General features: G+C 35.3%; 1 protein-coding gene across 1 annotated transcript; it reads left to right on the top strand.

Annotated features, from left to right (window-relative positions):
* LOC130449626 (sodium-coupled monocarboxylate transporter 1-like) lies at nt 1–23,632 on the top strand. The gene is made up of 13 exons (XM_056787571.1): nt 1–198; nt 635–860; nt 6,907–7,066; nt 7,333–7,518; nt 9,764–9,918; nt 12,097–12,237; nt 12,647–12,755; nt 16,815–16,924; nt 16,981–17,164; nt 19,278–19,364; nt 20,965–21,155; nt 22,373–22,598; nt 23,503–23,632. The coding sequence occupies exons 2-13, from the start codon at nt 640–642 to the stop codon at nt 23,572–23,574; spliced, it is 1,842 nt and encodes a 613-aa protein (XP_056643549.1). The 5' UTR covers nt 1–198; nt 635–639; the 3' UTR covers nt 23,575–23,632.
* The last annotated feature ends 114 nt before the right edge of the window (nt 23,633–23,746 follow it).

Here is a 23,746-nt window from a genome sequence, read left to right as displayed (position 1 = left end):
AATTTTCTCAATTCATTTCGCTATTGTTGCTATATTTAGATAAATTACAGAAGAAGTAATTTATTGCAAGGTACTATTTTCGACACAATTTAGTCCGAAAAAGTTTAAACATGATTCCAGTAGTTTTTTAAGACGTTCTCATTGTATCACAATTCAAGTTATAGTTGAAGAAAATAATACAGAAGTTTTAGGTGAAAGGTAAGACGAAATAAATTCTTCATTTGATTAAATTGAATCTATAATATATCGAGGAAGGTCCAAGAAGAAAAATTTTCATATTTTTACGATTTTGCCACAACTACTGACAACATTGTATTATAAAAATTATTGAGCGGAGATGTCCGCGTCTTCTGTCTCTGAAGACGATAACTTGGTTATCGAAACGCGCGTCAGACAGTGTAATGGTGAATGTTGGTGTAAACTGTGTATGCTACAGTCGAACGGAGATGTCTATGTGTGCAAGTGCACTGTCACGATGGCAGAACCAGCCTCCTGCCTCTTTGACAGGAAATGTGAATCGGTACAAATCATCTTCTTTCTGATTGTTAGTTAAAGTCCGAGAAGCGCTATCTAACATTTCGCGAAAGAAACACCTTTTAAAGTCCTCGTTGGAACGTAATAAAATTTTTTTTAGATAAAATGGAAAACGGAGCGATTTCCAAGCTTGGTGTACTCGATGTCGGTCGTGCTATGCAACGTTTCGGAATTGTCGATTACGTCATATTTCTATTGATGCTCAGTATGTGTTTGATAGTTGGATTATCATTTGGGATATTTGGTAAAAATCAAAATTCTCAAGATTATCTAGTCGGCGGTAGAAATATGAAAATACTTCCTATTGCTATGTCGTTAATAGCTACGTGAGTATGTATATAATTATTAAATTACCTGGATTTACTAAAAATTTATTTTCAAATATACAAACTTTCTTTCACGTTTGTAATTAATTATAAAAAATAAGGCGATAATATTATTTTCTGTATGCAAAGTGAACTTTGAAAATCAAGTTTTGTATACAGAAAGAGAGGTCTAGAAATAATGAACATGTTTCGAAGTTCTAGTGTAATAGTGTGTATAGAAAGTGAATTCTAGGAATCAAGAATTCGTTTGGAAGCTTTTGATAAAAGGTCTGATACAGTTGTATACAAAAAGAGAGGTCTAGAAATAATGAACACGTTTCGTAGCCTTTAATAAGAGGTCTAACACAGTTTTGTATACAGAAAGAGAGGTCTAGAAATAATGAACACGTTTCGTAGCCTTTAATAAGAGGTCTAACACAGTTTTGTATACAGAAAGAGAGGTCTAGAAATAATGAACACGTTTCGTAGCCTTTAATAAGAGGTCTAACACAGTTTTGTATACAGAAAGAGAGGTCTAGAAATAATGAACACGTTTCGTAGCCTTTAATAAGAGGTCTAACACAGTTTTGTATACAGAAAGAGAGGTCTAGAAATAATGAACACGTTTCGTAGCCTTTAATAAGAGGTCTAACACAGTTTTGTATACAGAAAGAGAGGTCTAGAAATAATGAACACGTTTCGTAGCCTTTAATAAGAGGTCTAACACAGTTTTGTATACAGAAAGAGAGGTCTAGAAATAATGAACACGTTTCGTAGCCTTTAATAAGAGGTCTAACACAGTTTTGTATAAAGAAAGAGAGGTCTAGAAATAATGAACACGTTTCGTAGCCTTTAATAAGAGGTCTAACACAGTTTTGTATACAGAAAGAGAGGTCTAGAAATAATGAACACGTTTCGTAGCCTTTAATAAGAGGTCTAACACAGTTTTGTTTACAGAAAGAGAGGTCTAGAAATAATGAACACGTTTCGTGGCCTTTAATAAGAGGTTTAATACAGTTTTGTATACAGAAAGAGAGGTCTAGAAATAATGAACCCGTTTCGAAGTTCTAGTGTAATAGTGTGTATAGAAAGTGAATTCTAGGAATCAAGAATTCGTTTTGAAGCCTTTGATAAAAGGTCTGATACAGTTGTATACAGAAAGAGAGGTCTAGAAATAATGAACACGTTTCGTAGCCTTCAATAAGAGGTCTAACAAAGTTTTGTATATAGAAACAGAGGTCTAGAAATAATGAACCTGTTTCGTAGCCTTTAATAAGAGGTCCAACACAGTTTTATATACAGAAAGAGAGGTCTAGAAATAATGAACACGTTTCGAAGTTCTAGTGTAATAGTGTGTATAGAAAGTGAATTCTAGGAATCAAGAATTCGTTTGGAAGCTTTTGATAAAAGGTCTGATACAGTTGTATACAGAAAGAGAGGTCTAGAAATAATGAACACGTTTCGTGGCCTTTAATAAGAGGTTTAATACAGTTTTGTATACAGAAAGAGAGGTCTAGAAATAATGAACCCGTTTCGAAGTTCTAGTGTAATAGTGTGTATAGAAAGTGAATTCTAGGAATCAAGAATTCGTTTGGAAGCCTTTGATAAAAGGTCTGATACAGTTGTATACAGAAAGAGAGGTCTAGAAATAATGAACACGTTTCGTAGCCTTTAATAAGAGGTCTAACACAGTTTTGTATACAGAAAGAGAGGTCTAGAAATAATGAACACGTTTCGTGGCCTTTAATAAGAGGTCTAATACAGTTTTGTATACAGAAAGAGAGGTCTAGAAATAATTAACACGTTTTGTAGCCTTTAATAAGAGGTCTAACACAGTTTTGTATACAGAAAGAGAGGTCTAGAAATAATGAACACGTTTCGTAGCCTTTAATAAGAGGTCTAACACAGTTTTGTTTACAGAAAGAGAGGTCTAGAAATAATGAACACGTTTCGTGGCCTTTAATAAGAGGTCTAACACAGTTTTGTATACAGAAAGAGAGGTCTAGAAATAATGAACACGTTTCGTAGCCTTTAATAAGAGGTCTAACACAGTTTTGTATACAGAAAGAGAGGTCTAGAAATAATGAACACGTTTCGTAGCCTTTAATAAGAGGTCTAACACAGTTTTGTATACAGAAAGAGAGGTCTAGAAATAATGAACACGTTTCGTAGCCTTTAATAAGAGGTCTAACACAGTTTTGTATAAAGAAAGAGAGGTCTAGAAATAATGAACACGTTTCGTAGCCTTTAATAAGAGGTCTAACACAGTTTTGTATACAGAAAGAGAGGTCTAGAAATAATGAACACGTTTCGTAGCCTTTAATAAGAGGTCTAACACAGTTTTGTTTACAGAAAGAGAGGTCTAGAAATAATGAACACGTTTCGTGGCCTTTAATAAGAGGTTTAATACAGTTTTGTATACAGAAAGAGAGGTCTAGAAATAATGAACCCGTTTCGAAGTTCTAGTGTAATAGTGTGTATAGAAAGTGAATTCTAGGAATCAAGAATTCGTTTTGAAGCCTTTGATAAAAGGTCTGATACAGTTGTATACAGAAAGAGAGGTCTAGAAATAATGAACACGTTTCGTAGCCTTCAATAAGAGGTCTAACAAAGTTTTGTATATAGAAACAGAGGTCTAGAAATAATGAACCTGTTTCGTAGCCTTTAATAAGAGGTCCAACACAGTTTTATATACAGAAAGAGAGGTCTAGAAATAATGAACACGTTTCGAAGTTCTAGTGTAATAGTGTGTATAGAAAGTGAATTCTAGGAATCAAGAATTCGTTTGGAAGCTTTTGATAAAAGGTCTGATACAGTTGTATACAGAAAGAGAGGTCTAGAAATAATGAACACGTTTCGTGGCCTTTAATAAGAGGTTTAATACAGTTTTGTATACAGAAAGAGAGGTCTAGAAATAATGAACCCGTTTCGAAGTTCTAGTGTAATAGTGTGTATAGAAAGTGAATTCTAGGAATCAAGAATTCGTTTGGAAGCCTTTGATAAAAGGTCTGATACAGTTGTATACAGAAAGAGAGGTCTAGAAATAATGAACACGTTTCGTAGCCTTTAATAAGAGGTCTAACACAGTTTTGTATACAGAAAGAGAGGTCTAGAAATAATGAACACGTTTCGTGGCCTTTAATAAGAGGTCTAATACAGTTTTGTATACAGAAAGAGAGGTCTAGAAATAATTAACACGTTTCGTAGCCTTTAATAAGAGGTCTAACACAGTTTTGTATACAGAAAGAGAGGTCTAGAAATAATGAACACGTTTCGTAGCCTTTAATAAGAGGTCTAACACAGTTTTGTTTACAGAAAGAGAGGTCTAGAAATAATGAACACGTTTCGTGGCCTTTAATAAGAGGTTTAATACAGTTTTGTATACAGAAAGAGAGGTCTAGAAATAATGAACCCGTTTCGAAGTTCTAGTGTAATAGTGTGTATAGAAAGTGAATTCTAGGAATCAAGAATTCGTTTTGAAGCCTTTGATAAAAGGTCTGATACAGTTGTATACAGAAAGAGAGGTCTAGAAATAATGAACACGTTTCGTAGCCTTCAATAAGAGGTCTAACAAAGTTTTGTATATAGAAACAGAGGTCTAGAAATAATGAACCTGTTTCGTAGCCTTTAATAAGAGGTCCAACACAGTTTTATATACAGAAAGAGAGGTCTAGAAATAATGAACACGTTTCGAAGTTCTAGTGTAATAGTGTGTATAGAAAGTGAATTCTAGGAATCAAGAATTCGTTTGGAAGCTTTTGATAAAAGGTCTGATACAGTTGTATACAGAAAGAGAGGTCTAGAAATAATGAACACGTTTCGTGGCCTTTAATAAGAGGTTTAATACAGTTTTGTATACAGAAAGAGAGGTCTAGAAATAATGAACCCGTTTCGAAGTTCTAGTGTAATAGTGTGTATAGAAAGTGAATTCTAGGAATCAAGAATTCGTTTGGAAGCCTTTGATAAAAGGTCTGATACAGTTGTATACAGAAAGAGAGGTCTAGAAATAATGAACACGTTTCGTAGCCTTTAATAAGAGGTCTAACACAGTTTTGTATACAGAAAGAGAGGTCTAGAAATAATGAACACGTTTCGTGGCCTTTAATAAGAGGTCTAATACAGTTTTGTATACAGAAAGAGAGGTCTAGAAATAATTAACACGTTTCGTAGCCTTTAATAAGAGGTCTAACACAGTTTTGTATACAGAAAGAGAGGTCTAGAAATAATGAACACGTTTCGTAGCCTTTAATAAGAGGTCTAACACAGTTTTGTTTACAGAAAGAGAGGTCTAGAAATAATGAACACGTTTCGTGGCCTTTAATAAGAGGTTTAATACAGTTTTGTATACAGAAAGAGAGGTCTAGAAATAATGAACCCGTTTCGAAGTTCTAGTGTAATAGTGTGTATAGAAAGTGAATTCTAGGAATCAAGAATTCGTTTGGAAGCCTTTGATAAAAGGTCTGATACAGTTGTATACAGAAAGAGAGGTCTAGAAATAATGAACACGTTTCGTAGCCTTTAATAAGAGGTCTAACACAGTTTTGTATACAGAAAGAGAGGTCTAGAAATAATGAACACGTTTCGTGGCCTTTAATAAGAGGTCTAATACAGTTTTGTATACAGAAAGAGAGGTCTAGAAATAATGAACACGTTTCATAGCCTTTATTAAGAGGTCTAATACAGTTTTGTATACAGAAAGAGAGGTCCAGAAATAATGAACACGTTTCGTGGCCTTCAATAAGAGGTTTAATACAGTTTTGTATACAGAAAGAGAGGTCTAGAAATAATGAACACGTTTCATAGCCTTCAATAAGAGGTCTAACAAAGTTTTGTATATAGAAACAGAGGTCTATAAATAATGAACCTGCTTTGTAGCCTTTAATAAGAGATCTAACACAGTTTTATATACAGAAAGAGAGGTCTAGAAATAATGAACATGTCTCGAAGTTCTAGTGTAATAGTGTGTATAGAAAGTGAATTCTAGGAATCAAGAATTCGTTTGGAAGCCTTTGATAAAAGGTCTGATACAGTTGTATACAGACACGAAGGTCTAAAAATGAGTAGCTTGTTCGGAAGCCTTTAGTAAAAGATCTGATACAGTTGTATACACAAACAGAGGTCTAAAAATGATGAACCCGTCTAAAAGTCTTCAATAAAAGGTCTTATACAGTTTTGTGTACAAAAACTGAAGTCTTAAAATGATGAATCCATTTGGAAGTCTTCAATAGAAAGTCTGTTACAGTTATATACAAAAACGGAGGTCTAGAAACAAATAGCCTGTTGGTATGCCTTCAATAAAAGTTTCTGGGTACAGAAAGTGAAGATTGAAAATTGAGAACCCATTTGGAAGCCTTATAACTGAGAGAGGAAGAAAAACTCGAGTTTTAAAAAGTTTACTAGAAGGAGACGTGGCAATTAAATAACGAAGGTCCTGGCAGCCATGGACACGTTGCCGACACGAAGGACAGTAACTAATTTACAACTCCTGATGCCTATTAATGTTAAGAGAAGATCGTCAGCTGGTGGTAGATGATGAAAGTCTTCATGCATATATACATCTTGCTGGATGTTGATTTAGAAACTGCAAAATTACTGTTCGTCAAATTATTGCTCATTCTTTCATATTCAGAGTGTAATTCACAAGGCCAAACAGTGACTAGTGACCTCTTCGAGAATTATTTCACAAATATGTACCTTAGGATATCGGGTGTACAGTCAGATGTTGGATTCTTCAACGCGATAACCAGCCAGCGCATTCTTCGTTAAGAGTTCAGCAGCTTTTAGTGACTAGACAAATTAAAACTCTGCTACATCTTCCATATAATCCAGATATAACTCCGAAGAACTTGGTTAGGGAATCGGCATGGACATTCCACCGTGTTAACTTCGAATTCTTACGGAATTGAGATGAATTTTTGTATACTAATGTGTAAACATCCTTTGGTAGGAGATTTTTGTGATGCGTTAGGATCGACTCTTTTAAACGCAGGTATTTAATCACCGCGCTTTTTTAGACACGATCAATCTTGATACATTACTATCCGTTGACGTATTTAATGTATTATAGGTGGGTTAGTGGTATATCATTACTTGGAATTCCCACAGAAATATACGTATATGGGATACAATATACATACATTATAATTGGATTTCTTCTAACAACTTTGGTATTTGGAACTGTGTATTTACCAGTTTTTCAACAACTCCAACTCACGTCAACGTACGAGGTAATTATCGCTGAATAAATATCAAATGTTTTTACATACGAGTGGGGCTCAAATATAAGTTTTGAATTAACGCGCGAAAAATTACTAGTATGTTAAGAAGCGTTTAGAAAAGTTGGGATCGCTTTTTAGAGTATTTATAGCCATATGAAGATGTATTAGTGTCCCCACACCCTTATTTAATATAAGAAGAATGTCTATCCTTGACATTACCTCTTTCCAAAGTTTCCTTCATCTTTTTTAATACGAATATGATATTTCTGTTCAAGTATCATCAAATGCGATTCGATAAAAATGTCAGATTATTCGGATCAGTCCTTTTCGCCATTGGAATGGTTGCTTGGTTACCTTTAGTCATATATGTACCAGCTTTAGCATTTAATCAAGTGACAGGTGTAAATGTACATCTGACAACACCGGCCGTTTGTATCATATGCGTCATATATACTTCAATGGTAAGTATTCACAAGCAATGATTTTTTCACGAGTAAAAACTGGAAATTCGGTATGGAAAGTTAGGTTAGGTTAGGTTAGGTTAGGTTAGTAATTTACTCTATTGAGTAAAGTTAAAATTATATGCCATGGATACTAACTTACAATAAACAGCGAATATTTGGATAAGAGAAAGATCTATTCCTGATTTGTGCACACATGGTTTGTCATTATCATATTTCAACGGGATCCATGATTTCTACGAATTATCGTCACCAAGAATGAGACCTGGTGGTATTAGTTTGATCCGAAATCTAAGCGGCGCAGAGATTTTCAAAAGAATAAGGTCTAAACAGTGTTGATTGCTTTCTTTGAGAACGATGAAATCATTTACCGTAATCGTGAATGCTGCAATCAACGTTTTGAAAAGTTGTTCAGAACTTAGATGCACGATAACGCGGTTCTCCTGATTTGAAGCTTGTTAACTTTTATTTTCCCACACACACATTTACATAAAATACCAAAACCACTTAAAAACCTAGCAAATACGTAGATTTCTAACCTAGTTTTAACGGCCAAGGGAACATACTGATTCCAGTGTGACGTCATGCGCGAGGCGGGACAATTCAGTACAATAGTATTTGTGTATTTGAAGGTTATTTATTTTTCTCTTTAGGTTTGTTTACAGAACAAAAAAAGAGAAATGCTTTATTATACTTGTAAAAACTGAAAAAAAATAAACATAATTATAATATGGTGTAATAGAGACCAATTTTCGACTTGTTCTGTGCACTTCCAAAACGCCGCCATTTTGCCATGCAATCATAATATTGTTGTTTTCAAAATAATAACCTAGAAAAGTATCGCGCAGAGCTATATACTTGGGGATTTTTATTGTAAATCTTACAAACAGTATAGAATTGTAATAATAGTCGATATGACGTAGAAAAATAGATGTAGATCTTGAAAAAAATAACAAAAATCTGTCTGTATAATTTGTAAATTAACACATTCAATTTGTCCATTTCATTTACAATAGCTTCAGTTATATCATTTTAGATTATTTAGTTCAAACTCAAATTTTATATTTTCTTAATCCAAATATTGATTGACATGAAAAAAAAAAACAAATGCAGAATAAAACAACAATGAATAATAAAGTTATAAGTAATAGTAATAAGTAATAATTAGTAAATAAGTCCACAGTAAAAATTAAAGCAGTATGTAGCATGACAAGCATTCAATATTATTATTATCGATTCGATTTCAATTGGCAAATGATTATACACTTTTTGCATTGTAAAATATTGAGCCCATAACTAATTCTCAATGTGGAGTAGGTATGTGAAGGATTAGGCAAACGAATTCAAAGATTATTAAAAAAGGAAGAGACAGAATTTTTAATTTTTTAAGGAAGTTCCAGTAGGGAGACCCGCTGTTTAATCCCAGTAAATATCTAACAGCTCCCTTTTGAAGTTTGAGGATTCGCTCAAATTGAGTCGCATCACAAGTATCCGTAAAGGAAACGGCGTATCGGAAACGCGAGTCAATAAGGGCGTAATAAATTGTTGAGTTCATTTTTTTGGAAACTAATTTCAGTGTAAAACGGGAGGAACTTAATTTTTTACATAAAGCGGCAATTCAAGGAATAGTCTATAACAAACCTTAAGAAAATTAGAATAGCACCATGATTTAAGGGTGATTAGGTACTATGAAATGCCGTGTAAGATATGTCTCCAAAAAGACATGCCTTGGGGCACTCCACATTCTATTGGCTTGCAAGCAGACATCGTTGTATCAACCCTTAAAAGCTGACTTGTTGGTGAGGTATAACTTAAACCATGCAAGAGGTGTTCTCTTAAAATCGTAGTACTGCAATTTATTGATAAAAATATTATGATTAACACAATCGAAAGCCTTGAAAAAATCACAAAAAGTTGTTCCAATGCAGTAATGACTGTTTAAGTTGGAGTAACTTTTATTTAGCATCATTTTTTACTTAAAAACCCAAATTGATGGGTAGTAAATATTTTATATTTAAACAGAAATAATAAAAACCTCTTTTCGATCAATCTTTCTATAATTTTAGATAACGTGGAGTGCAATTTGTCGATAATTCGGTGGTTGATTTTTATCTTTTTCGATATTTCAACCACTAAATTGCGTGTTTTTTCCCCTTTTTTCCTACATCCATTTTTGTTTTAGTTTTCCAATTATATTTCTTGTCATTTTTTCATTATTTCATTATAATTTCTATTAATTTTTAAGGGAGGTCTTAAGGGTGTCGTTTGGACAGATGTTATACAAATTTTTATAATGTTCGGTGCCATACTTCTAGTAGTTATAAAAGGCACAATCGACGTCGGTGGTATTGGAAACGTCTTTCGAAGAAATTGGGAAAGTGACAGAATAGAAGGACCAAAGTAAGCACATAAAGATATACAGGGTGACAAATAAAAAGTAACTCGTAGTAATCACTCATAAATTTGAGATGGGCGCGGGAAAAACAATATTAAAAACATACTTTGAGTCATTGATCAATGATCCACATCTAAACTTGTACAGTAATCAAGTCTTCTTTAAAATATATGAGAAATTTGTTCAATTGTAGATGAAGAAATTCCTTTTCTAATAGCTCCTCTCAAATCATCTTTGCTCTTGAGTTTTTCTGCAAACAATAATCTTCCAGAAAGCCTCATAGGAAGAAATCACACGGGTGAAAACGGGGGCCATTCTTTGCCTGCGTTTTCAACCTTGGGACATCCTAAACCGATGACTCGTTCACCATAAACTACTTAATATCAAATATATATTCGACTTTAGGATATGATTACTCTTTTACATCCAAACTTGGTTCGAGAAACTCTATTTGCTTTGGTATGGTTTTTACCTCTAGAAAAAAATCACTCGAAGACAAACACCATTTTAAAGTACATGCCACAGAATATGCCAAATAAGAAAGTCGAGTTGCATCTTCAGCAACGCAAATTTAGTTCTATCAGTTGCTAATCGTAGCGCTCGTGTAATAAAAATGTGTCATTACTGTCATTGTCAATTGTCAAGATAAATAATCATTTCAATGCTCTATATCAAATTATCGCATGTGTGAAAATAATTTAGTGGAAAGTGATTTTACAAATTTCAATAGAAAACATTTGAAGTATAAAACTATGTAGTTTTGACAAAGACAAATCGGGTTTTTTGACTGTAGCTGGAACTAGTAAAAACAATTAAACTCCTAGAAAGAATTTATTAGTTATTTATTGGATAGTAGACGTTATTATTTCCAGTTTCATTACCAAATGGCTTTTTGATGGAATGCGAAAGTTCTTCTTGGAAATGTGGCTTTTTCGGTTTTTTTTTAAATAATGCTATATTGGAAACTCCTGGATTATGACTAAAGTTTTTTTCATCTAGGATTAACTTCATTCAAAGCTTTAATTTTATCCTTTTACTCTTCATCTGTCGCTGGATTATCAGCTTGCAACCTTAAGATGTACTCTCTCGTGTTTGATATACGTCAACGCAACAATTTAAAAGTTTACTTGCACATAAAAAATTCAAAAAGATTTAATTTCATTTGTTAAAAGTATATGTGGAGTCCTCTTAACACCATAAAATGAAAAAATAACAAAACAAAATGAGTCTGTTTGTTGTTTTAGGTATTTTTAGTATTATTTCACTCTTTTCAATAAAATTATTATTTATACAACCTAATACCAACTGTCTATTCTCACTCACAGCCAACTTCACTACGTATTAGCTAACACATACGAGAAACTCAATTGTTTACCCCACGGCCACCATTTTGACGTAGATCAGCTGTTTTGTTGGTATAGATCAAATAACCTACATCAATTCATTGATGCCAGCTTGGGCGTTTTGCTTCGAAATATCAGGAAAAGTATTTAATGGGATTTTTTGTTCTATGCTATATAACTGTTGAATTTGGCAGTACTACTTCTAAAGTTGGTACTTTTACGTTTCAGCTGTCACATATTGAAATCATTATTATATAAGTACAATATCGTAAAAGATTAGGATTTTTGCATTCAATCCCACATCTTTATTCTTCTTCCTGAACCAACTGAACTTTATAAGGTTGGTATTTAGGTAAAACTTTCAAAATAGATGATTTATCTACATCATTGTAGGCGGGAAGCTCTCGAGGATTTTCCTTAATCTCTAGAAGTACATCTAGCTTTTTTTGGATCGCATTGTATATTCATCAACAAACTTCTATGTTCTTTGATTCACGTGTATTCTTAGCAATATTTCTGTTTATTAATTCCCTATTAACTTTGTTAATAATATAGAATACGGTAAATACATTCCATGTTGTAATTTAGTTCTGGCACGTAACATTGAGGGCACTGTCATCTAAAATCCGCCATGTTGTAACCATTGAATAACAAATAAGTTCTTAGGGCGTTTTCTGTGTGCCCAACCTTATATTAGAGAAGTAGATGGGGAAAAAGATGCATATACTTTAGACAAATTCCCATTCGTCACCCTGTACATAAATTCATATAAAAAATTATATTTTCTAATTTATTTCTAAGCTCAAATATCAGCGACAATTACCATATGTAATTTTTTAGCTTTGACCCAGATCCTATGGCTAGACACACCATATGGGCACTGGTGATTGGAGGTGGGGCGTATACTTTACAAAGCGCAGGCGTGAATCAAAATATGGTGCAGAGATATTTGGCTTTACCTTCGTTACGAGAAAGTAAAAAGTAAATACTATAAATAGTCAAATACTGTGTATAAACAAAATCATTTTAATAGAAAACGCAATTTAAGGTTAGGATCATTTTAGAAACAGAAACGTACTGAGTGGGTAATATCTTGATAGATGGCGGTAGCTACGCCGTTTACATTAATGTTTGAGTCAACACCAATTAAGTCTCTTAGTTTCAAACAAACATTAGTAACATTTCGATATAAATATGGGGGAGATTTGAATATTTTATTTCAAAAATTAAAATTGAGAAATATTATTCATAATATTGTTATATATGATGTTAGTTTATTGAAAAAGGGTTTGTTTTTGGTTATTATATATTAAAAAAAAAATTGAGTTTTCACATAAATGGTTAAACTGGATGTCTTTAACAGTTTAATAGACGAAATTATTTTTTATAGAGCATTATGGGTGTTCTTTTTTGGATTAACAGCGATTGTTTTACTATGTTCTTATTGTGGCATGCTTATTTATGCAACATATTACAAATGCGATCCTCTAACAACGAAGGTAAGTAGAAAATGTACCAGTTTTAGTTTGTGTTCGTTAGGGAAAATTTAAACTACAAAGGGTATCTTATAAGTAATATTGGTTTTAATACATGAAAAATTCTATTCCTCGATTTGAAATATGTCGTAACTTTTTAAAACTAGTCTCTAGTTTTATGAAAAATACAATTACTGCACTTCCTTTTAATTATCATACGAGGATGATTCAAGAAGTACAAAGAAAACACAAAAATTTTGGAAAAAAACGTATCAATAAGTTTTAGCCATTAAATGTCGACATAACCTCTTCATTGTAGGAAAATCTTTGACCACCGAGGAATTTTTTCGAATCTGGGAACATAAAATAATCCGAGGGGGTTAAATCTAGCTAATAGCAGGCTTGAGGTAGCAGTTCAAACTTTAATTCATAAACACTTCTTTCTTAGCTAAAAGCTGCAGTTTTTGCTTGATTTCTTCACTCAAACGTTGCAATAAGCTCGAATAATAGTCACCGTTGATAGTTTTTGCTTTTTCAGTAATTTCAATGGAAGTTTTTCTGAGCGCATCTTAAAAAACAGACTCCACGACCTTACCCGCAGATAGAACCGTTTATTTCTTTTTAGTCCATTGTTTTGATTGTTTTTTTTTTTCGGGTGTGAAGTGATGGACCAACGGTTATAGAACGGCGCGAAAATTCGGCTTAAATTGCAAAACACTCGATGGAAACGTCTTCACGACGCTGTTTTTGATCCATTATGAGCAAACGCGAAACCCATCTTTCTCATGTTCAAATTTTTAGTTGATATACGATGTATCACACTTTTTGAAATGCCTATTAGCTCGCGCACTTTCAGTCGACGATTATCCAGTGATTTTCTTCAACATTTTTGGAATCGTCACCACATTTGGTCGACGACTGCTATACTCGTTTTTGAAGGTCGTACGGTCTCGTCTAAACTTTGCTATCCATTAGCAATCTCATCTAGAGTAGCATCCAATTCAGCTTTTATATTGTCGACCGCCTCATCAAGAAAAAATCATGGAAGAGTTTTCGATAACAGCAACCCACCCCTGCTTGTGATTGTATTTCATTTTGTAGAGAAGGTTAGGTTTCAAAGATTAATTTAAATATTATTATGCTTTGTAAGAATCCATACAAGACATTAAGTTCTTCATCAGGCACTGGAATAGTCGATAACTTGTTTGAATCAAAAAGTTTGTACACCATTTTTGACATCCACACCGTTTCTTGTCTTTAATTGACTTATGAGTAGTTCAAAAATCATATTTAACGACAGACATACACTGAACTGACCATAATAGATATTGACAAGCCGAAACTGATTTCAAATTGTCATTGTTTATGTCGACACGTGTTGATGTTCTAGTTTATTCATGTACGATTATACGATTAATGATTTTTTTTGTTTTTCGTGTTAATTAAGACACGTTTGAACATATTAATTCCATGGTATTTAGCCCGTAATGATGCGGATTGTCTTATGATCGAATACAGGGTTATTATAAATGATGGACCCATTTTTAATCGTATTTATTAAAGTACAAATACTACATATACAATTTTCATACCAATGAAAAGAGGAAGTTTCAAAGTTTGTTTTAAAATGTATGTGACCTTTAGCTGCTGCACGGCAAACATCTACGCGTCATCTGTGTGTGTGTTTTTTTTTATTTATAAGAGGGGGGAATCCTTTTTACGGATTCCAGGCATAGGTGGTACGCCTGGATATGTGAGACTCGACTCTGCGGCGCTAGTGCCCCTACTCACTAAACCCTAAACCTCTTATCTTCTCATTCCCCACGGACCCGCCTTTAGGCATTACATCGCAGAGGGAGGAATTAGCTGCTGCTCTTCCTTCTGGTAGCTAAGATTTTATATCTTCTTCTTTCTAGTGGACGTCATTCGCTCTTCTTCTTTCAATGGAACGCAGTTCCGTTAGGACTTCCGTGACAAACGAATTGATAGCGTTCCAGACAGCTTCTGATGACAGCATTTCTTCTACTATTGTCTCTGGTTGGATTCTCTTCTTTAAGATCGTCTCCAACTCATCTCGTTGTGGATAGAAACGTGGGCAGTCAAAGAAAACGTGCTCTGCGTCTTCATTGATTCCTGGGTAGGACGGGCACTCCGGTGAATCATCATGCTTGAAGCGGCGAAGATATGTCCGAAAGCATGCATGTCCTGACAACATCTGCGTCAGATAATAGTTGACCTCGCCATAACTCCGATTCAGCCAAACGTCGATCTTTGGTATGAGCCGGTATGTCCATCTTCCTTTTGCTGCGGCATCCCACTGCGATTGCCATCGTGTGATGCTGTTCTGCCATTCTTCAGCTCTGAGTTCCTCGACACTTAGTGTAGTTGACCTCTTTCGTTGGTAAAGGTTCCTTCTTTCCTCAGCTAGAACTCTGAGTGGCAAAGTTCCGGAAATGACACAGACTGCTTCCACCGATATTGTGCGGAAGGCGCTGGCTACTCTTACAGCATTTAGACGATATACTGGTCCAGCCTTTCTCCATGACTCTTGCAGCTCCAGCGCATCTGCCCAAATGGATATTCCATAAGTGAGCACCGATGTGACAACTGATGATAATAGTAGTCTTCTGCTCTGCTTTGGGCCGCCGACGTTAGGCATCAGTCTTGCGAGACTAGCTCTTACTACCGATGCTTTGGCACTGACCTGTTCTACCTGCTGCTTGAAGTTGAGTTGGGCATCAAGTATCACTCCCAGATATCGGATATACGGTTGTGATGTGATTTATTGTGTACCGACTTTCAATTTGATGGTCTCTACTGCTTTTCTGCTGCTAATAAGCACTGCCTCAGTCTTGTGCTTCGTCCATCCATTGGTTGACTTTGTCAAAGGTGATGTCGAATATATGGTTTATCTCATCAAGATGTTTGGCAACAATCACGACCGCTACATCATCTGCGTACGCTATCAGTTTGACGTTACTTGGTAGTTTCAGTCTTAACAGTCCGTCGTACATGACATTTCATAGGAGTGGGCCTAGAACAGAGCCCTGAGGTACACCTCTTGTAATATCGTACTCCTTAGGACCATTCTTCGTGTCATATTTGAGAACTCTATCGGTAAAGTAGCTGGCTACTATTCTACACAGATATTCTGGAACGCTTTTCTCTCGTAGAGCTTGCATAGGCAATACTTCTTTGTGCCGCCTTCCTGCGATCGTTTCCTTAGCGATATTAACAACCAGATTAATCGCGTCCAGTGTTGATCGTCCTTTCAGAAATCCATACTGGTTTTCTGCTAGGAGTTGATCGACTACTTCTTCTATTCGTTGATGAATTATATGCTCTAAAATCTTACCTGCTGTATCTAACATGCAAAGTGGACGGTAAGATGACGGTTCATCCGGCGGCTTTTATCCTTTCGAAAGCAGTACCAGTCCTTGCTGTTTCCACTTCTTTGAGAAGGTCCCTTCTTTGAGGCAGATGTTGTACACGTCTAGGAACAATGTCGGTGCTGCCTTTAAGATGGTTTTCAAGGCAATATTAGGGATTCCGTCCAATCCCGGCGCTTTATTATTTCCTACACGGTTACAGGCCTCCATCAGCTCCTCTTCAGTGACAGATGGTATGTCGTCCAGTTCACTTGGAGCCAACTGGTAATCGAAATTTCTTTGCTGTGGGAACAGCGTAGTGACGATTTTTTGAAGGAGATGAGGACACGTAGGTGATGGCATTTGTTGCTTTTTCAAGTGGGTCATGACCACCTTATAAGGCCTACCCCACACGTCTTTGTCTACCTCGTATATAAGTTCTTTCCAGCATCTTCTTTTGCTCTCTTTGATAGCTTTATTCAGCTCATGACGCGCTTTTTTGTACTCTGCGATTAACTCCTCTGAGTTGGGCCGTTGATAGCCGCGCTGAGAGATTCTTCTCTTCCTGTGACACTCTTTACGAAGGCTGCTGATGTGGTCGTTCCACCAATGCACTGAAGATCTTGCGTATATTCAAGTAGCAGAGAAGGGATTTTTTTGTTCAATTCTTCTGAAAATTTATCAAGTAACTCATTTTCATTATTCTAAATTGTAGCTAGCCAGAGAGAAAGATCAATTATTGCCTTTACTCGTGATGGAAATTTTGGGGGACATCCCCGGTCTTCCAGGCCTTTTCGTAGCCGGTATATTCAGCGCAGCCTTAAGGTGAAATTAAAAGGTCCACTTTTATTTTCTAGTCAATTCAAATTTGTAAATTTCAGTTCTCTATCGACCGGTCTCAATGCCATGGCTGCTGTCGTCTTGGAAGATTTCTATAAACCGTTTTTTAAAAAGGAACTTTCGGAAAAACAAACTTACTTTCTCATGAAAACAACAGTTCTAGTTATAGGTACCATGTGTGTTGGGTTGGTATTTGTGGTAGAAAAATTAGGGGCTGTATTACAAGTAAGTATTTTCTAATTTCCTAAGAAACATTGTAAGTTATCAAAACTCATCTTCTCACACCTTCAACTTCTGTACTAGCTTTTTCCTTTTCTGTCTATCTTCAAAACCTCACCCCGATTTTTCCGAATCAATTTCCACCTCATCCAATCGAGGATCTTCCTATTTCATCTTACAATCACCCTATTTCTATTGCTATCTCTGCTACAGATCCAGTTCTCCATGAATATCCATCTCAATCTTGTTTTCTTTTATCAAGTATCAACTTCGACAAGGATGTTTCATTATATCTACCCAAGACTTTATTCTATACCGTTATAGAAAGACTACAACTACAGGGAGGAATATTCAATCCTACCCTGTGGTGTCTGGTCGTTGACGACTTGATGGTTAACCTGAAAGGTAAGCTTGTATACATAGGCTTATGCTTCTTTTGTTCCTGGTCCCCCAACTGGTGAATGAATAGAAGGGTTAAAGATTAACCCAAAAAACTGATCCCTTTTTTATAAGAAGGTACAACATTGGACGTCACCATATGTAATACAAAACTTAGGATGCAGGAAAACTCTATAACTGGTTCAACCTCTTTTCAAGTACACCGTGTGCTGGAGAAAGTGAAAACAAGATTGCGATTGAACAGAGTTTAAGCCCCAGCTTGTTTCCTTGAAATCCTATAGGAATCTCAAGGTCTAATTCAAAACCTTGAGGAAACAATTAACCAGAACGTCCTAAAAGAACTTCACCAACTGGACGGATGTCGCAATGTATTGATGGTAAACAAACGGTTCCAGCCGACGTATTCGACGTGGTGAATGTGGACGCTATAGAAACACAGGGTTGGGCTAGAGGGTAAGAAAGTTGTACCAGAACTGTAAAGTTCGGTTCTTTTGGGTACCTGGTCACTCGCGCAACGACGAAGGGGCTTTACTCGATAAATTGGAATTAACAAATCCACCAATGGACCCCTCTGCGGAGATATAAAGACACACCTGGCATTTGAGAAGTTGAAGCCTTCTGCTTCAATTATATAGACACGAAATTCGACTGGTGATTGGATTTTTAACCGACGCCATAACCACAATATGGACGACGCGAAATTCCGCTAGTACATGGAGATGTAAAAACTGAAAATCACGTTATCTGTGAGTAGCCAGCACGGTACAGATACACGTGAGTAATCATCGCATTTTAAGTGATCTTAGAAGGCACAAGTCAAAGCGTCTGATCGGTTTCTGAAAGGATATCGGCATTTGGTAGTACGATGTGCTTATCAGAAGAACTACGAGCTTTGGACTCTACTAAGAACTAAACTACAATGTAATGATGATTCTTGACGTATAAATTTATGCCTTTTTCCTCAGAAAAATGATATATTATCACCAAGAGAAGTTGGTCTTGAGGAATTTGTTTCAGAACGTAATTTATCTCGAAAGGAGTGCCGAAACCATAGTAATCAGAAGATACAGATAGAGAATGTTTTAAAAAGCTTTACGTATATTTGTACCAGAAAATAACCTAACTAAATGTTAAAAATGCCGGTGAAAATAAGAATATACGAGGGTAGTCCGTTAAATAAGGTTCACAAGGAGCTAGGGATTACAGGAATCCTGTTATGCGCGATTTGACGAGACAAGCGTGTAGCTCCACTGTAAACAACGTTCATTCACTCATTCACTTTGTGATTCGTGTGCAAAAAAACGTTCTTCCGGTGGAAATTCATTACCAACTAGGTAGGCAAATTGTATAGAGATGATCCTTGATGTCAGTAACTGCTGCATTCACAACATTTTGAGAAACCGCTTAGGTTCGTGCAAGGTGGATCCTAAAAATGCTGATAGATGACAAACGGCAACGTAAGGAAGCAGCATATATTCCTTGAATTAAAGAAACACGCATTTCAAATCGACGAAGCGCTGAAAGAAAAGGCTTTGAACTATCTTCGCGGCGCGACGGTGAACTACGACTCAGGTATAAAGAATATGGTACACCGTGTGCAAAAATGCGTTGATTTAAATGGCAATTATGTCGAAAAATAGAGAAAAATCCAAGCTTTCTAAACTTGTATTCAATTTTCGAGTAAAAGGTTATTTTTGAGATAAAAATTGATGATTTTCAGTTAGCTATGAGTATTGGTGCTATATCTAACGGGCCTTCTTTAGGATTATTCACGATGGGAGTCTTATTCCCATGGATAAACGCCAAGGTAATTAAAAGTACAATGCATTTTATACATGCGCTATTAACTTAAAAATAATTAATCTATTACGAAGTGTATGTGAAAAATTATCGACATCAACCCGAAGTTAAGAAACTTTTACGGAATTTTCAGTCATTTTCGACGTTTACTTTCTATTCGACAATCGTATGAGTTAGTTTGAAATTTATTTTTGATCGTTTCTGAATTAGTTCATCATTAAAATAAAAAATAATAAGGTGTAGACAAAACCAGTATGGACTTGGAAAGGGTTGTGTCTCCCTCGAAGGCATTCGCAACTAGATTTCATACCACATTCTTGCACTGTGCAGTAACTGACACTATAATAGAAATATTATTCCCTGGAAAAGGATCCCTTTATTGGCACAGAAGGCTTGTTATTAACAATAATCCCATCTTCAAATTCTAGAGGTAGGTTTCCTATATCAATATCATCAATGTCCAAGTCATTTTGCTTTCGAATTTGACATGCTTCAGACTCGCTGACATCTAATTCGTCGTCACTGTTCCAACAATTCGCTGCAATTTCTTGTAGTTCCCGTTCAGATAATGGCTTCTTATTGTCCATCTCAACTTTGCAACAAACCCTGTTTGGTAGATCTGATACAACCAAAAAAATGACGCGGTTTCTAAAAATTTGTCAATCCAGGAATAAATCTAATATAACGGAGCTAAAATCGGGAGAAAGTATTCTATGTGAAAGACGAAGAATTGCTAAATTCCCTAAATTGGACAAATCTTCTAGCCTTTCTAACCTAAAATCCAAATAGACCTTTTAGTCAAGAGTCAGATTTTTTGGAATCAACTTCGTACAGACTTCCTCTAACCGTTTCTTTACCGTTTACAACCTCAGCAGTCGTCCGGATACTTATTCGACGATCTACACGCACAATTTGGTTGATTTTCGTCACTGTTTCCGGAGTTGAGGGCGAACTGGGAGCTGGCCATCTTCAGTGCTGTCTCGGGCTTCACTAAAGCGCTTACAACACTCAAAAACACGCGCACGAGATAGAGAATTGTTTCCATATGCCTCTTGCAATACTTTATAGCACTCTGTCGGAGTTTTTTTTGAGAAATTTGTTGTTCCTGCATTTCGTTACACATGGTACAAGAAAAAAACACGTTCGTTTCAAACAGCTACTGCACAAATACTATAATAGTGACGGAAACGTGTTTTGGGACGTGCGTAGACAAGATACCTACCCTTCTAAGGCGCCCTCTAAGTGCGAAGTCTCGTTATTTAATAGCCAGACCTCGTATATTCTACGATTTGAAAGTTTCATTTGCATTTAATCTATCTCGTCTATTTTTTATACGTTCTAAACAAATCTCATAATCGAAACTGTGTAATTAAAAATATAAACCAATAAAAATTTTGCAATTTAAGCCCTTAGAAAGGAAAAACCTTTATAACTCAATCCCTTTAACGTGTTTCTTGGTCTTTATTTCATCGAGGTTCTACTGTACTATGAAAATTCACATACAATCATAGAATTGAAACTTTAGCAAACGTTTAAACAAAAGTTGTTGATTCGATTTATTACAAATATCAAATTGATATGATGTTTTATGTAATTTTTTGCTCAAGGGTGCGTTGATCGGAGGTGTATCGTCTTTGATATTCATGTCTTGGTTATGTATAAGTGCCCAAAGTTTGATATCATCAGGAGATCTGACGTTTCCGGAAAAATCCGTTTCTACTGACGGTTGCCATTACAATTTTATTCCAAAATATTTGAGCAAATCGATGATAAACATAACAGAAGTAACACATACAGAGTAAGTTTGTTTTTATCACTAATTCTACGTTTTTTTCTATGGTATCCTACGCATTTTCTAATCTAACTGTAACTATTATTATTATTGTTTCTTAAAAAAGGTTGATAATATTTGATAAAGGATTAGTTTCCAATTTTGTAGAAGGTAGCGCAAATTACACTGATCCCTAAGTCAGGGAGACCTCTTGAAGCTACTACATCTTACAGACCAATAAGTCTAATATCAATTATGTCGAAACTTCTTGAAACACTACTGATTGATAAAATAGAACCGATCCTAAAAGCCAGCAGGCTCAGATTCAACATGCCCTCATAGAACAAGTTCATCGAGTCACCTGGCACGATGAACTACTATACAAAATCAGGAAAAACCTCCCGCGCAACCTTTTCCAAATCTTTAAATCCTACCTGCACAATAGACACTCTCATCGCACCAGGACGCAGATGTGGCCTTCCATATGTTGCAGACAAACTTGGACGCCATTTCCTTGTGATTAAAAACTTGGAGAATAAAAGTAAATGAAAATAAATCCGTCCAACTGTAATATTAAACGGGAATCTTCTACAACAAAAAGAATACCAGCAGAATACTTTGGAATTCAACTTTGTAAAGCTAGAAAATGATACATAATATTGCACATTCGCAATTGGTTAAAGTTCCATCCTTTGTCAAATTGAAATAATATGAAGGTTATGTTAGGTTAGATTTCATTCCATTATTAAAATCCCGAGATGCATCATCTTCGATTACGAGTTGTCTAATCCTCATGACAACCACGATCACGAGTTGGTACATTATAACAAAATTTGAGATTTTATGGCGGATAATAATAGTTGATGTATGTCCGGATTAGTTGTTCAATAATTAAGTAAAGAAAAAAAAAGTTGAATAACTTTTCGTAAAGCCCAACATTACTAATTAATTCCTGTTGCAAGTAAATATAGTACGAACGTATTTGGTTTCTTTCCGGATTCTTTGTACACCGTAAAAACTCAGCTCACGTTCCCTGTAATAACTTCTTACAGTTGAATGTGAGTTTTCAGTAACTGCCAGCATTTTCTTCTCTCACATAAGTTGATACTGAACTTTATCACTGTATTTTTTATAATATGAAACGTTTTTTTTTTTGAGTCCAATCAGTAAATCATTGTGAATCTATTGGAAAATTAGATTGTTTTTATGTTTCCGATGTATTTATTTAATTTTTTCAATTTTAGCGAAAAATATATGATCCTCAGATTATCTTATTTATGGTATTGCCTTATTGGAAGTATTTTTGCTATATTTATAGCGGCAATAGTAAGTTACATTACTACACCTTTGAATCCAGAAGACGTAGATGCCAAATTGTTGGCACCGTTCGTACGAAAGATAATACAATACAGAAAAAACAGAAGATTGGATAAAAATAGGAACCGTCAACGTTCTGGACAGCATAATAATGTAAGAGTATAAAAAAATTAGATATTTCACTCCGCCCCACCGTCAGTTTCAAACAAAAACCAACTCGGTTTTTGCCTCCATTGAAATGCCCGCCCAAACCATCCAGCAACCTCTTCCAAATGCCGCGTTTTTTTATATCCAACACTGCGCAAATCCTTCTCCAAGTCTTCTGTAGATTCGTCCTCTTCTATCTCTAATTGTTCGTCACTCCAATTAACTCTGGCAAATCGTAGACATGGTGGTCAGGGACGAGTGGTTGGTATTTTTGACTCAAGGCTAGCTGCCTTAAGTTTTTTTTGACTCACCATCAACTCAGCGCGTTTCTCTGAGCTCTTATTGGACTTGACCATCAGTGATGGCCAGATAAAAAGAACCAGATGAAATATTGTTTATTCCAGACACAATAAAATATAAAATGGACATACACTTCTTATTGTTACCTAGTTTAAAAATTATTTTCGTTAGAAAAATGAATGATCTTACATTTCTTGAAACATACAAAAGCTGAAACTTGAGAAAAATAAAAAAATGCGAATTACCCCGTTTTGCTTTTTATGCACAGAAGCACCGGAAATCCTTATGTTTGAACCTGTGAAAGTATTCACTGAAGCATCCGTGTCCAGAGAGTATTCGGGGTCTGGTAGTAATTTACCTTTCTGTGGGTGTGGCTAATCCAAATGTTCTATCGTACCTTAGTCAACCTATTCCATAAGTGCACAAGCAGAATGTGCACATACTAGTTCATATTTTATTACGCGGTTAATTAAGTTTGTTTCTTTTTGAATTACCAGATTTTTTACTTATAAGGCACTGTGTGTGTGCGTGTAACTAAATTGGTTAAAAACTACGCGAAAAAATAATATTCAAATTAATATTGTTGTTGTTGATACGAAGCTGTTTCTAGGGCGATGTCCACTTGCACCCCATGGAAGAAACAAATATATACGCCCTAGATGATTGTAAAATACGAAATTAATGATTTATTGTTATAAAATTATATATAAAAAGAAATAAAGATGTTTGATTCAACTTAACATTTTTTTTTTCATTCCTTTTCAAATTGATTCACAGGTTTTTAATGATAAGGTTTCGTTGTTGCGTGCACAAGCAGAATGTGCACATAGTAGTTCATATCTTATTACGCGGTT

The sequence above is a fragment of the Diorhabda sublineata genome, chromosome 10, assembly GCF_026230105.1.
Source record: "Diorhabda sublineata isolate icDioSubl1.1 chromosome 10, icDioSubl1.1, whole genome shotgun sequence".
NCBI lineage: Eukaryota > Metazoa > Arthropoda > Insecta > Coleoptera > Chrysomelidae > Diorhabda > Diorhabda sublineata.
Note: the sequence above shows the minus strand (reverse complement) of the source record. Positions and strands in the feature narration are given on the sequence as shown.

Bases quoted from the DNA above. Each gene is read 5' to 3' on its own strand.
- LOC130449626 (XM_056787571.1), top strand. From the start codon at position 640: ATGGAAAACGGAGCGATTTCCAAGCTTGGTGTACTCGATGTCGGTCGT. The intron at 7,519-9,763 runs GTAAGTATTCAC...TTAATTTTTAAG, and splicing joins GCGTCATATATACTTCAATG to GGAGGTCTTAAGGGTGTCGT. The intron at 16,925-16,980 runs GTGAAATTAAAA...TGTAAATTTCAG, and splicing joins ATATTCAGCGCAGCCTTAAG to TTCTCTATCGACCGGTCTCA.